The following is a 14534-nucleotide window of genomic DNA, read 5'->3' on the forward strand; positions in this document are numbered from 1 at the left end:
TCGTCAATGCCTCAACAGTCATAGAATCAATAGATAGTAACAATGTACAAAGTGAGGTTAGTGAAATGGAAGAAGCAAGAGAACATAAATTAGGATTTGGAATCAGGTTAAGTGTGTGAGAAACTACCTTAAGAGGAATTGAGAATGTGCCTTCCTAGGAACATGAAGCTTAGTTGGATTATGACCAAAATGCCCTTGCTTATTTGGGTCATTGAATTTTTGAAAACCCATTATTTTAAAGTACCAAATAATAATTCATTTTTCAGTGGATTTTACATATTGTAGCCTATTTTAGAAAAGCAAATACTTACTCAATTTGTACCTTTCTTGATTGGGCAAAGTTTATTTGGAAACAAATAAATGCAAATCTTTGATAGTTTGCCATGAATCAAAGTTTTTTTAAAAAAAATTGCTTGGTTGAATATATATATATATATATATAATTATCATGTTATTGATATAAAATATCTATCAATTTTATTGATAACTAATTTTTTTAAAAAAATCTGACTAATAATCTTTAATGAAATTCTTTTTTTCCAACTAATTTTTTGCATCGATTAGTTTCAAATTAAAATTGAGATCTTATTTAAAAGAATTTGGTATCAAGAAAATAAATTTATTTGTTATCTTTATATATTATAATGATCTTCTAGAGAGTGAAAAAGTTATTATATTGATATTTAGGAACAGCTATATAATATTAGTATATATTTTTACTATTGACTTATTGATATAAACTTTACTATAGATTCTATTATTATTGTTTTTATTTTTTATTATTTGTGTGTAAAAAGAATATGACCTCACACAGGAGTTATTTATTTTGATATTGTCATTGTAGACATTGAGGGCGAGCCCTGGTGCAACGGTAAAGTTGTGCCTTGGTGACTTATTGGTCATGGGTTCGAATCCGGAAACACTCTCTTTGCATATGCAAGGGTAAGGCTGCATATCTTCGCATAGCGAATAACCTCTAGGCAATGCGAAGTTGGGGGGGCCTGAATTACTTGCCAACAACCCAACTTCCAAATGATTAGGCATGACTGGACAAAAAGAGAAGACGATTTTCTTAATAAAAAATCAATTTGGTAACATATTAAAATAAAATGCATAAAATAATATTTTAGCATAACTTTTGAGTTAATATGTGAATAAACCTTAAATTTAATATCAAAATATTCAACAATATTGAAGAGGAGCAACTTCACACTGAAGTTACTTATAGAACAATCCATCCTCTTCGTTAATTAAATATCTTCCTTTTCTTTTCTTTCCAATATCTTCCTCGTGAATGCCCTTAAAAATTATATGGCTTTCTTATAAATCCTTTTTAGTCACCTTTAATTTTTTTTTCCAACCACTCCCGAATTGTAACTGTATTTGAGGTAAAATTGTCAATGATTATAGTTCAATCACCAAAATATCATTGTCTATCACCCAACGAGATCATCCTTCAAATTAATTGATATCGCACTAGGCAGTACTCAATTTACTTTTGTATCACTAATGTTAATAAAACCTTCTAAACATATTAAGCTGGACATAGACACTCAAGTAGCTTCACATTCTCAAGTTACAAATTGGCTAGCTACTAAATATGACATGTCTAGAAGTATTTAGTAAGATTATTTTTCGTAACTTATAGAAAGGCTTGAAAATTTAAATCATTTTGATTCAGAATTATAGCAACAAAATCTACATTATTAGCATTTAGAATATAAAAATGCAATATCAATAGTTTAACCTAAAACCATTATTAAAAACCAGAATCTAAAACATATAGATGATCTAGAAACGTGAAAACATCACAAGAAACGTGTCATACATAACACACAGCAATAGCACAAGAAGATAATACAAGGCAAGCTGCAACTAAGTCTTAAACTTCTAAAAACAAGGCTTGCCTTTTAGTTCGTACACAGACACATAAGAGATACATACTTAGACTAGCAGCTGACTTAGATATAAAAATACTAATGAGAACAACAACATATATGACCATTAGAGGCATCACTTCTTAAGCAGGTTTCCTGAAAAAATCCTCTTGCAATATGGACTGGTGCACAACGTTTTGTGAAGACGAACAGCTTCAGCCAAAGATGCATGCAGAGGCCCCTGCGTCACATACACAATCTTAAATAATTAGTAACAACTTTAAAGTATCATGACATGCTAGTTGTGCAAGAGCTATGGATTATTTTCCAAACCTTTGTAAAAAGTAGAGCAGATTGAATGACATAATTGGCATATTGATCTTGCAACAACTGTTCAAAGCGAGGAACAGACAACAATTCTCGAACTATCCTTGATCTGCTGTCTCCAATATGCTGAAGGCATTTTTCGACCACATGACTGCTGAATTTCTGTGTAGACAACATTACAAAGTTCTCTTTGAACTGACTAAGTAGTTTGGCTGAGACAGCTGCGGTATCCGACTCTATAACATATTGAACAACATAATTTCTGCAAGAAGAATTTGTGAGAGCTAATTTAATTAGAAGTATAAATAAATAATAAATAATCATACATAAGTATGGCCAATTCAACGTCACATCACAGTATGGAGACCAATTATAGATACTGAATCTCTTCCTAACGTAGCCAACAAAATATTTAGAACTAGCAAAAAATAATATCCAATTTAAAAATAAGCATTGGAAAGATAGATTAAATATGAAACTCAATGTATCATTTACCACAAACTATATCTATTGCATAATTTTCTATGAATAATAACTTAAGAATCAGTGTCCTTATGAAACATAAAAGTATGAAAAGTAAATAGACAAACTATTATATCAAATGCATATTATTACCCAAATGCATCCTGAGCCAGGAGAAGTCCATGTTTGCATATTTCTGTGACCAGCTTATCTCGATTCTTTCCTACAGAGTGGTGAATGCAACGTTGCAATACAAAACATCCATGCTGATGAGTAGCTATTTCAACACAAAACTTCACAGCAGCATCAAAAATAAACTGCCATGACGATAAAGAGAAATGATAAGCAACTTCACAATTTTGTTTAAACAAATAACAAAAAGAATATGTCGACAACAGTAGTAAGCATAGAGAAATGTATCATGCAGAAATTCACCAAGTTGACATTGGATTATTTGTTTCATTATTAGTATGCAAATGTTCATACTATAAGAAATTAAACATGAATTAAATCAGCGTTGAAACATGTTTCTACAACATGAATGATCACCACTTCATGCAATGTTGATTAAATACAAGTTTGTGCCAGACTATTAGTCAAAATAAGTTGAGATGGATATGACATCTTAATTAAGATGACATATTGTAAGTTTGCTTCATATATAAAGAATAGTTAAAAAGCTACCCTACCTATTCCTTCTTTGAAATACTCAAGCAAAGAGAACGGGGTATAATACTAATTCCCATGCTAGGCACTGTCAAGGTTACTACTATGATATGTGAGTGGTCTAAAAATACTTTTATTTTCTCTAAGATGAGGATCATAGTTGGTCAGAAATGCCTAAACATAGAATGGTACTCAGAAACCAGTTTCTCTTATTCCCACTTTTTGATTCCAATGAATACTGCATTGCCACAAACTTGCATCATAATGTTAATAAATTCAAATATTCAACAAGTACAAAAGAACAAAACACAGGTAAAAACAAGAAAAAAAAATGGGCAATAAAAACTTCAAGGAGAGAAAAAAAGTAAAAATGATAGGAGTGCTATGCCTGATTATCTTGACAGCTAAGGCATTGCAAGCAACGTTGAATGAGATGGTTTCCATTCAGATCCTTAATAAGATCAAGAAAACCCGGTTGAATGGCAGACTTCACCAATGAAACTTGTTCAGTGGAGGTGAGGGTCTCGATCAACTTCTGCACCACGCGTGTTCTGTAGCAGTGAAACCATTAATTAACTCAGTAAACAAACAAAAAAAAAAAAAATGCTTGTTTAGATATATAAAGGCACGAACTTTTAATTAAATGGGAGGAAATATATATACATACCCGTGAGTATTTAAAGAGACTCTAACGAGCTGGGCTGGGTGATTGGTCAGCATGAGCACAATCTGCAGCCGTTGATCATCGGTGCAAACATCGAGCAGCTTCTGCACCAGATAATTCCCGAAAGAGTCTATCATGAGTTCAACAACATTCCCAATGATTCCCTCAAACACCATACAAATATCTTGGTAGGTCCCCTCAGCCACCATCCGCTGCAGAAAACGACAACCATTTTGATCCTTTGCCATGTTGTAAATGTAGCACTGCGCGTCAGGCACAGAATAAAAATCCTGCAGCATGGGCACTGATGAGAAATCACCACCACTTCTTTGACCAGAAGGAGCAGCAGCAGAAGAATAAAAGTTCTTACGAACAACACTCCGACCCACACCATGAATTGCATCATCATCATAACGAGGACTCCTTCTGTAAGAACCATACTCATTCTCAAAGTAGTGTTTTGCATCTCTCCCTTGTAGGAAAACACCATTGTTGTCACACCTAAACGCTGCAGCAGGGTCTTCCCCGATGATTCTCCTAGGAGATAAAAAAGGGGAAAGTTCAGCTTTTTCTTTTGCAGCAACGTAATAATGTGATGGGGTAATATTGGCATTGGGAGGATATTGATACGGAGGCGTTATCTGAGAAAACCTAATGGGGCTTTTGACTCTTCCTCCTCCTCCTCCGAGAGACTGTGAAGCCACCGCGTAACGATCACCGAGAATCTGGTAGTTATTATCACTTGTACCCTGTGGCTGCCTCCTCCTCTGATCGACGAGGTGATGATACACGTGATCATCTGGGATGGGAAAAGTGTAACCTTTATCGAATAAACCCGCATTGTTAACATGGGGATGATAGGGGAGGGTTCGGAAGGTTCCTGTTTCATTGAAACAAGAAGCGTAAGGGTCCAAACCCATGTTGGTTTGGGTGTTGTTAACATGATGACGATGATATGGGAGGGGTCCTGTTTCATTGAAATAAGAAGCGTAGGGTGTGAAAGGCATGTTATGATCGGTTTGGGTTGCATGATCGAAGAGGTTGATTCTGGAGAAATCGTTGGCGAGAGAGAAATCATGGGCCCACATGGGGTCTGCTGGGTCCAACCGGAATCTGGGAGAGGGAGGTGGTGGTGGTGGTGGTGGTGGAGAAGGAGAGAGAGGGACCCTGGAGATGGGGGACCCAACGGCCACGTGGTCAGGGTGAAGGAATGGTGATGGTGTTGTGGGCGCATTGGCAATCCCAACGAACCTCGTTTCTGCGTTTCGTTTGTTGTTGTCGTCTGACATTTTCAGCATTCTGGCCGTCATGGGGGAGTCCATGATTCAGGGTTTGTCACGTGAAAAAGTGGGACGGAATTAGAAAGGACGGCGGGTACGGCAATGAGCGTGGCGTAGCCTATGAATCTGGTTTTGATTCCATGGGGATTTGTGAAAAAAGATAGAGTGAGAGAGGGTTTTTGATTGTGAAATTATGACACTACTCACTGACACAGTGACACAGGTTTAACAAAATCCGCAGCCACGCCTTTCACTCTTCCAAACCTACCTCTTATTTGCATTTGTATTTAACCTGGTGGGATTACGGAAAAATTACCCGATTTAATCTTTTATTTTATCTTTTCCGTGATTTGATTCTACCTAATCTAAGCGAAGTCGATTTGAATTTAATTTAATCTTTTTCTCTTCTGTTAAAACTGGTCAATATTTTATATACTACTAGTAAATAATAAAGTTTATATTTTGCTCTCATAAAGTTTAAAAAATAAAAGGAAAATAGCAAATTCCTCTCACAAATTTATGGTTTGCAATTATCTGCCAATTCATTAAAACATGGGTTTGAATGTGGCAAAAGTAATAGTATGTATTATATTACTATAAAGGAAAGTATGATATACAAGCATATAAACTTATAACAATAAAAAAATTAATGGAATTATTAGTTTATTTAAATAGTAATATATAATTAAAGTAAAAAAAAAATAATGAGTGACATGCTAATTTTATTAATAAGTTTCCGCATAAAAAAATTATAAATAAGTTTGCTTTTAAATTAACTTGTAAAAGAGAAATACTAATGATATTTTTTTTCTAACACTTTTTTATTGATTGGGTTGAATTTATTGAAAATTATCAATGGGTCTTACTTCTTATTTAATTATCATCTCTATATTAAAAAGTGAAACTCACCAATGATATTGTTTTTTTTTTTAATCATCATCTATATATTTTGATGCATGAATCACCTAGTTACTTATATCTTTTAATTTATCTTTTCAATCTCTAACGTTAAATTGAATTTCAATAATATTTTAAAAGAAACTATCAATAATTGATCGGATGTTGCTTATGTGGGAATGTGCCACCTGAACTTGAAATCGGGGTTGAAGATCTATGGTTGTTGGTCACAACAACCAATAAAAAAACTCAAATGAAGATGAATATTTCACATTTTGGAGTGTGCAAAATTAATTTTATATAATTTATAAATGAGTTTTTCTAGAATGTACATGCATGCACAAGTAAAGAATGCTATTGCACTAATTAATTAATTTATTTTACTATTTTGACTTAATGCTAAATACTAACTTATCCTTTTAATTCCTTAAATTTATTTTAAAAAAATATCCCTTCATTAGCTCTTCTGCCGTAATTTTCTCCTATTGAAAAATTCGATCATGTCCTTTAGTTGCCAAAAGTTCTAGAGAAGGGATTACATTCTCGATGGGCTTTCCGGTTGGGGTATTCACCATAGGTCAACTTATTACTAATATCATCTAATTCAACTCAATTATATTAAATTAAATTTTTTAAGTATTTAACTTGAATTCGATCCAAATTAAATTATTAAATTAAATCATTCATAATTTATTTTTCTTTTTAAGTTGTTATTTTTATCTTTGTCTTAATTTTATTTATGTTTTCTCATTTTAATATAATACTTTATTTTTATATAAAATAAATATATCATATTAACATTGAAATCTTTAATTATTTAGTCAAATATTGTAATAATTTAGTCCCTTTTGAGTGCGTTTAATCATTATATATTTGTCAAGCTTTCGATAAAAATAAATTATTATTTTTAAAAAAATTAATTTTTACAAAATAAAAAATAATTTTTAAAATTATGCAAACCCAACTTGAAAATATTTTCCTGAGTGGGGTTACAAATTTAGCAAACTCAGACCCAACCTAATGAAAATCCCCTACTTTCCGAAATTCAATGGAGATGCAGAAAACAACAGTCCAATCTGCTCTCGAGCCCAAAACCAATTGGAATGTATGAACTGTGCCTTGACCCATTTTCAGATCATCAATTGTATAGACATTGAAACTGAATCCCTATCGGGTTTGTTTATGCTCCCGGAGACATTAACTCTTTAGTTCTTTTACATTCATTCGGCCTTGATCCAACGGCTTACGAACCATGTTGCTTCCTAGCCGTTGATCAAGGATGAAAGTGGGAAAAGCGAATTCGAAGACTACGGCACCGAATAAGGAGAACGTGAAATGTATTTGACTGCAAACGATAGACAAGGTGAGGGAGGATATTTTCGATCTCTTGAAGGCAAAAATTGATGAGAACGTGAAATGTATCTGGGGTTATAATCTTTGTTGCACTTTTGACTTCTACATCAAAATTGTGATTTTTATTAAATTTAAATATATTTTTAATCTCTGGGAAAGGAATGAGTTTTGATTTTAGTCTATAGAAGATTTTTTTTTTTTTTAATTCCTCTAAAGTTTGAAATCACTATTGTAATCCTTATAAAATTAGTAAATGAATTCATGTTTTAGTTCTGGTAAAAAAAATATTTTCATCCATAAAAAATTTAAAATTATTAATTTTGATCCCTAATATCCATTTTAAGATAGATAAATAATATTTATTTTAGTGATTTAAAAAAAATTGAGGTGTCCCATGTTGATTATCACAAATACTATATGTCACTTGGAATAGTTGCTTGAAAAAACTTTACAGGACCAAAATCAAAACTCATTTTAAGTAAACATATATTTAAGCCTTTTGATTATTACGAGAATAGTAGTTAGATGAGAGCAGACACAGCTAAGGTAAGGTAGGCATTATTTCTTTATTTGGGGATTTTTGTTTATGAAGAGATTTTACTATTTGGATTCATGATTGTAAGGTAGTGAGTGATTGGTGAGTTTTAGACTTAAATATAAGTGTACTATGTATTTCTATGATGCTTCCGTGAGTAGGTGAAGCGATTGCAAATCAGGGTAATGGGAATGTTCATGAAAAGGAAGATAAATTTATTGAAGGTGGTCTCAAAAGGGTGACAACGAGAAGAGCAGTTTTTATGGGACTCACTTGACAAAGGATATCAATCAATAATAGGTAAGCATATTCAGAAATTACAATGCGCTGAAGAGGCCGAAAGAGAAAAAAATTATTAAGAAAAGGAAGTGTATTAATAATAAGGGACAGTAAATACTACTAGTAACTGTCTTATAAAAACATGAAACTCGTAACCACTAACCAATACTTAGTTTGTTCAGTTATTTTTAACTAGCGTTTTCCTTTTTATTTAATTTCTATTTTAATTTGCTTTAAAGATTTAGTGATCAAACAATGTTTAATGCCTGCCATAGGTGTATTCACGAGAACGTGGCATTCTGAAGCCTTTCCCTTCAAAGCAAAGTTATATGGCCGGTATACGAGTGTATTTTCCCATTCCCTCTTTCCCATTTGAGTAAGTGGAGAATCCTGTATACCAGCCAAATGCCCAAATGTATCCATCCAAAAAAAAAAGCAAATATGAATGCAAGTCAATGTAGACTTTAAAGCGACTATTGAAAATTGAAACACATGATCAAGTAAACAGTTCAAATCACTTCATTAAAAGCAAACACAGGAAATCACAGGATTATGGACATACAACCAATTAGCAGATGGTCCTTTTTGGTCAAGACATCAAGAAACCTAAAAACACCAATTCCCAAAACCCAGAATACAAGGTCAAATAATATAATAACACAACCCCACTAAAAATTAATTAAAACAAAACAAGACGGTATGAAGATGAGTTAGACCCTAATAAATTATACCAAGGCAATGCTGCTCTCGCCACCAGGTGGCTTCCGTACACCACCTAGGTAGTCTCTAGCTTCTACCTTCCCATCAGCAAAGATGTTACTGCCACTCATCTCTCGTAGTTTGGCCCCGCTCAACGATTTGTCAGCAGATGAAGGTGGTGCATCCCCTTTGAATATGTCATTCCCTGAAAGTTCTGCAAATTTCTTGTCATAGATCTTCTTTGCTGTCTTCCCAGCAGAGTTGGTATCGCCTTGATCTCCATCAGCCTGTAAACCAAGATCACATCACAAGCCACTTATTTAAGATGCACAAAGATTGATAAATGTTACAGGACATCAACATGTGCATTATGCATGAAGAACATCAGCTTTATAATTCCCCTGCAGAATATGAACTATACTCATGTTGAGATTTCCAAATTATGTCCACAATATGATATATTCATCCTATAATGCAATAATTTCAGTTTTTCTCCTTTGTAAAATCATTGCACTGGTGAGATGTTTGTCTGAACAAAGTCCTATATGTTTTTTTGCCTTTCACATGGAGTGTCCCCCTGCTGAGCATAGTACCTAATTTGCTCTATGATACTTAAGGCAAAACGGTTGACTCCTCCCAACTAGATTTGCTTCATCCACAAGGGGTACTATGCTTAAGGGGTAAATTTGAGTTGGTAAACAAAATCTTATATGCACTCTATTAGCCCGTAAATGTTATTGAAGCATCCAAATTCTAAATTTACAGGTGGGAGATCAAAATATGAAAAGTATTCACCAAATAATTCAGGTTAGCAACTAATAGTGGTGCATACATGACGTTCTCCAATGTCTATGCTTCCTTTCAACTCCAGTATGCGAGGAGTTATTGGCCTGGGTTTGATTTCTGGTGGCGGAGCAAATATGTCATGACCGCTAAGCTCCTTGCACTTTGCATCAGAGAGTTGCTTTTTCAATATAGAGTCTTCACTTTCCAAAGTTCCACTTAGCTCACGCTGCTTGGCCACCTCTGGCAAAGAAGTGGGCTTTTTTGGAGAAACATTCTCCTCCTCACCAAATGAGATATGGCTGATTCCAGAAATCGCTTGCTTCATTTCAACAGTGAACAATAAAAATCAAAGTTAGCTGAAATCCACTGTAAATCTATTATCAATAAAATATGTAAAAACATCTTAGTTCTTGTATAAATACCTGATACATACGTACTCCAGTCTTATTTGGGTTGGCACTGCCATCTTCTAAGGCATCATCTTCTCCATTGGCTACAAATATTCCACTACCAGTTATCTCCTTCATCTTATAATCCGAACAAGGCTTTCTGGAAATTCCACACTAGATAAATTCAGATGCCACAGAATATATAGACAGAGCAAAATTGATCTAGTATTCATAATATGATTCAATAGTTGAGCTTGAATTCATTTCACTCTTGTCTAGAATCACATGATAATGTAGGAACAAGAAACTGAAAAATACATATAAGAAAAGGAAACCAATATTTTCTCTTTTATATCCTTCTTTACACGCTCCAGGACTGGGAGAAAGGGAAAGGGAGACAAAAGATAGATGAATAAATGGTGTTTCTTCATTCTGAGACAATAGATAGTTGGGTCTCTTGAAGTGATATGACTCATTTCCACAAAAAGGTGATGCTGATAGCTCACAATGAGGAATTATAGCATACATGCACAGAATAAGAATGAGTGCTAAAGTTGTGGGTTTTGCAGGTACAAGGAGGAGAATGAAGATATCTTGAATTAAATTTCACATAACTATTTTAAACCAGCGCAATGTTGTAAATGTGAGTTCCCTACTCTTATGGCAAGAATGGCGTGTAGCCAAGCTCGACCAAAATATCTCAATTCACCACTTTATTTTCTAAAACGGAGAAAGGTTTAATTAATAGATCCGATCATCCAAATCCAACAAACTCAGCCAATTTCATTTGACCCTTTTCGAACATTCGCTTCTAATAAGGTTGATAATGTGCTCAAATTGTCAGAATGTGACCAGAAAAAATAATCAGATTATTGATTTCAGATCAATGGCACAAACAAGCAGAGGAAGAAAAAAAACAAATTGTGCCAAATATTTTGGGGGAAAAAAGGGAAACAGCTTCTTTGCAAATTTCAAAGGCTAAATGTTTCAAAGTTTTATTAATGAAACATCATAAAAGTTGAATTTACAGGAAATAATGAGAGAGAACAGAGCAGATCTCACCGTTTATTTAAGCTCTCGACCTCTTCATCGGTGACCTGACCCCCAAATACCACCTTCCTGATCCCATCCGACGGCTGAAATTCCACAATATCAGCAAAAAAAGAAGAAAAAACAGATAAATAAAATTTAAAATCACCTAAAGAAGAAACCAAAAAAAGAAAAGAAACAGTAGACTACACTAGACCTGGTGAGAACGAACGGCGGAGGAAGGATGAGTTGGGGAATGAGAAATTGGTGTTTCAGGCCACGTAAGCAGATCTGCAGTTGAAGTGTGTGGCTTCCTCACCGGAGTGCTTCTCTCCATATCGTTCAGCTACAATACCCTGCTCACTGCTCAACCAATTAACCCTTATTACTCATTCTTCACTTTGGGCTCGTCCCTTCTTTCAATAAATATACAAAAAATGACAAGAAAAATAAAATGGAGGGGGGGGGGGGGGGGGGGACCGTGCCTGTTGTTCCTTATGTTAATCTCGAGCGCAGAAATGACGACGATGACCTCTCCGATCTCCCAAAGATTCTTTTTGTTTGCTCAATGGTAGAGAGAACAAAAACACGGGAGAGAAAGTTAATTTTATTTATATATAAGGATATAAGGACAAGAAAAATGTTATGCTGGTAGTAGTAAGTAGAAAGAAGAGAGAGTAGTACAAAGTAGAAGCTACTCTTCTTCTGTTTCAAAACAAAGCATACGCCAACCACGCACCCACACACCACCTCTTTCTTATATAACCCCCCCTTCCTTGTTATCTTTCTTTCTTTTCTTTTAATTATTACTATTTACTCTCTATTCCTAAATTTTGAATCTCAGACCGCCTTTGAGTACTTGTATTTTGTTATTAGGGACGGTAAAGCATGTGCGCCGCATGTACCGCCACATGTCGGTTGTTACAAGGGAGCAAACCAAAATTACTTCTTTACCCCCCTCAACCCAAATGCCAACGTTGTCCCGTTTTTTCTTTCCTTTTTTTCCCTTACTCAAATCACCCACCCCCACTTTGTGATGATGATGATCAACTCGATTGATTTTTTACCTTTTTTTCTTCTACTACTAAATTTAGTCAAAGATTAGCCACATAAGCCAACTGCTACCGAAAAGCTTTAGTTGATGTAAAAGGAAAATCATGTTAACATTTGTGGACTTTTTTATTTATAAAAAAGAAAATACTTATTTCATAAACATTTTTTTCATATAAAAGTTGGAAGTGGAATTTACTTATTGGTTTAATACTGGATATCAATTTTATTTGTAAAAAATTGTAGCTACCTTTTTTGGAACAATAATAACTGTGAATTGAAATTAAAAAGGCATATGTGTGGTTGGCTAATGCCTGATGGTATTCCTCTTTGGCACGAAACAATAATGGGGGATGCTCTTAGGGATGTGGGCAAATGGCAACTGTGCTGCTAAACTAGTGGGTTCTACATACAAGCAGTACACATTCCATGGGATCAGATATCTCGTGATGTTCATGTGCAAAAAGTCAAGGTCTGCCAACTAATATGTGACTTTAAAAAAATATATATTCTTAGGAATGGATAGGGGAGCCATTCAATCAAGTGAACCTTTTTTCCAGAATAGTAAGATTGAGCTTCAATTCTCTTTATTATATTTCACTGAATCAAAAACCATTCGTGGGACACAAGCAAAAAACATGAAAAGGCTTCACGTGTGGCAAATGGGCATCTCTCATCAACATTGTGATTCATAATTATCGACTTGGTGCTCTCAAAGATGAAAATCACCTCCTCACATGCTCCCTACAAGCTTTGCTTTTTCAGCTTTTCTTTTCCTTGTTTGCCAAAATATTCCAGTCGATAATAAAATAAACAACATTGGGACCAAACCAAACCGAAGAAGGGAAGCGTAACCACTAGTGGTGAGGGCATTTTCGTCTCAATATAATTTAGGTGATTGTGGGAATGCAACGGTATCCAACCTAACGATAAAGTTATCCGTTAGAAAGCAAACTCCAACCGGCTGTTTGTAGCACTTATTTCCGGAATATTTCAAATTTCAAAATTATTTTGCAACTCAGTTACAAAAATGCTTTTTTCTTCTTTCAAAACATTGTTTAGGACGCGGATAGTATAATCGCACCAGTTTAAAATTTTAAATTAGGTAAATTATAACATTTGGAACTACTTTTTGACTTCTTGGATCAATTTTTATGAGTATTAATGTTACATAAAATGTAAAAGGTTTTGTATTTTTTTTTTATTCTAGTGGAAAAATTCAATTTGGGTTATTGAATTTTACTTGTAAAAAAATGTAAAATCTCTTCTTCTTCTTTTTTTTCTCAAATGACATTAAAACAATATTTTAAAAAAAGTTCTTGAAAGTTTCTCTCCTAAAACTCAATCTCCAACATGAATAACTCTTGAGTAAGAATAATAGTAAATTTAGTAGACTTTATTAAAGATGCTCTTATAAAATATTTGCAAATAAGTTAATTTGAGATTTTTCTCATAACCTCTCCAATTCAAGTCGTGACCTTCAACTAAATTTAAATACTATTTGAATAGGATTACCTCTAACTAAGAAAATTTATGATCTAAACTAAAAAAAATATTTTACTAACCAATGTCTTAGTTAAGGAATTGAAAGAAATAAGTATTTATTGTAAAAATTGTATGAGAATATGAAAAAAAAGTTATGAAAAACATAATTTTACATGTTTAAGTAAAAAAAAATCTCTTTTAATTCATTAACTGGCTAACATTTGAAAAAAACAGGTCAAGTATATTTTCAGCTATCAGTATATCTTGAAAAACAATTTTAACCTATATAACAATTTAATCCGTTTTAAGTCTAGTATTTATTAAAAGCGGGGTGGTTTAAATCCCTATTCAACTGAAAATATGTATTTTTGATAAAGTAGAGGGATTAAAATCGTATCAAACAAAAATTGAATTGAGACATTTTGAAGGACAAAACAAAATTTTTTCCATTCAAATTTCACAAGTATTTTAACTTGTATATTGTATAATTAAATTTTATAGTAAATAAATATTCTTTAATATATCAAATATATTGTAGTTAATTTTATAATGAATAAATATTTTTAATCTGTAAATTATATTTTTATATTTATAGTGAACAATTTAAATTATAATATAAGGATACTTTTAAACACTGACATTAATTTTTAAAAAGGTTATTGGAATTTAATCTAAAAGTATAGTAGACAGTTTAAAACAGAGAAAAATTAGATAAAAAATAATTGTCTTGATAAAGATAAAAAATGACAGTTTGAA

General features: G+C 33.3%; 2 protein-coding genes across 4 annotated transcripts; both read right to left on the reverse strand.

The window, feature by feature from the left end:
• Positions 1 to 2013: 2013 nt before the first annotated feature.
• Positions 2014 to 5318, reverse strand: LOC114414287 (putative pumilio homolog 10). Its single transcript, XM_028378577.1, has 5 exons — positions 4000 to 5318; positions 3721 to 3883; positions 2820 to 2983; positions 2211 to 2466; positions 2014 to 2118 (listed from the first exon to the last, which is right to left on the reverse strand). Exons 1-5 carry the CDS (start codon positions 5316 to 5318, stop codon positions 2014 to 2016), a joined length of 2007 nt encoding a protein of 668 aa, XP_028234378.1.
• A 3518-nt stretch (positions 5319 to 8836) lies between these two features.
• Positions 8837 to 11977, reverse strand: LOC114415327. 3 transcript variants are annotated; one of them, XM_028379957.1, is made up of 7 exons: positions 11928 to 11946; positions 11729 to 11796; positions 11461 to 11606; positions 11277 to 11350; positions 10248 to 10374; positions 9872 to 10144; positions 8837 to 9326 (listed from the first exon to the last, which is right to left on the reverse strand). In XM_028379957.1, exons 3-7 carry the CDS (start codon positions 11578 to 11580, stop codon positions 9066 to 9068), a joined length of 855 nt encoding a protein of 284 aa, XP_028235758.1. In that variant the 5' UTR covers positions 11581 to 11606; positions 11729 to 11796; positions 11928 to 11946; the 3' UTR covers positions 8837 to 9065. The 3 variants fall into 3 exon arrangements, with proteins under 3 accessions (XP_028235758.1, XP_028235759.1, XP_028235757.1); XM_028379958.1 differs by having other exon boundaries at positions 11461 to 11599; positions 11729 to 11977; XM_028379956.1 differs by having other exon boundaries at positions 11729 to 11976.
• Between the last annotated feature and the right edge of the window lie 2557 nt (positions 11978 to 14534).

This window comes from Glycine soja, chromosome 6 (genome assembly GCF_004193775.1).
Source record: "Glycine soja cultivar W05 chromosome 6, ASM419377v2, whole genome shotgun sequence".
Lineage (NCBI taxonomy): Eukaryota > Viridiplantae > Streptophyta > Magnoliopsida > Fabales > Fabaceae > Glycine > Glycine soja.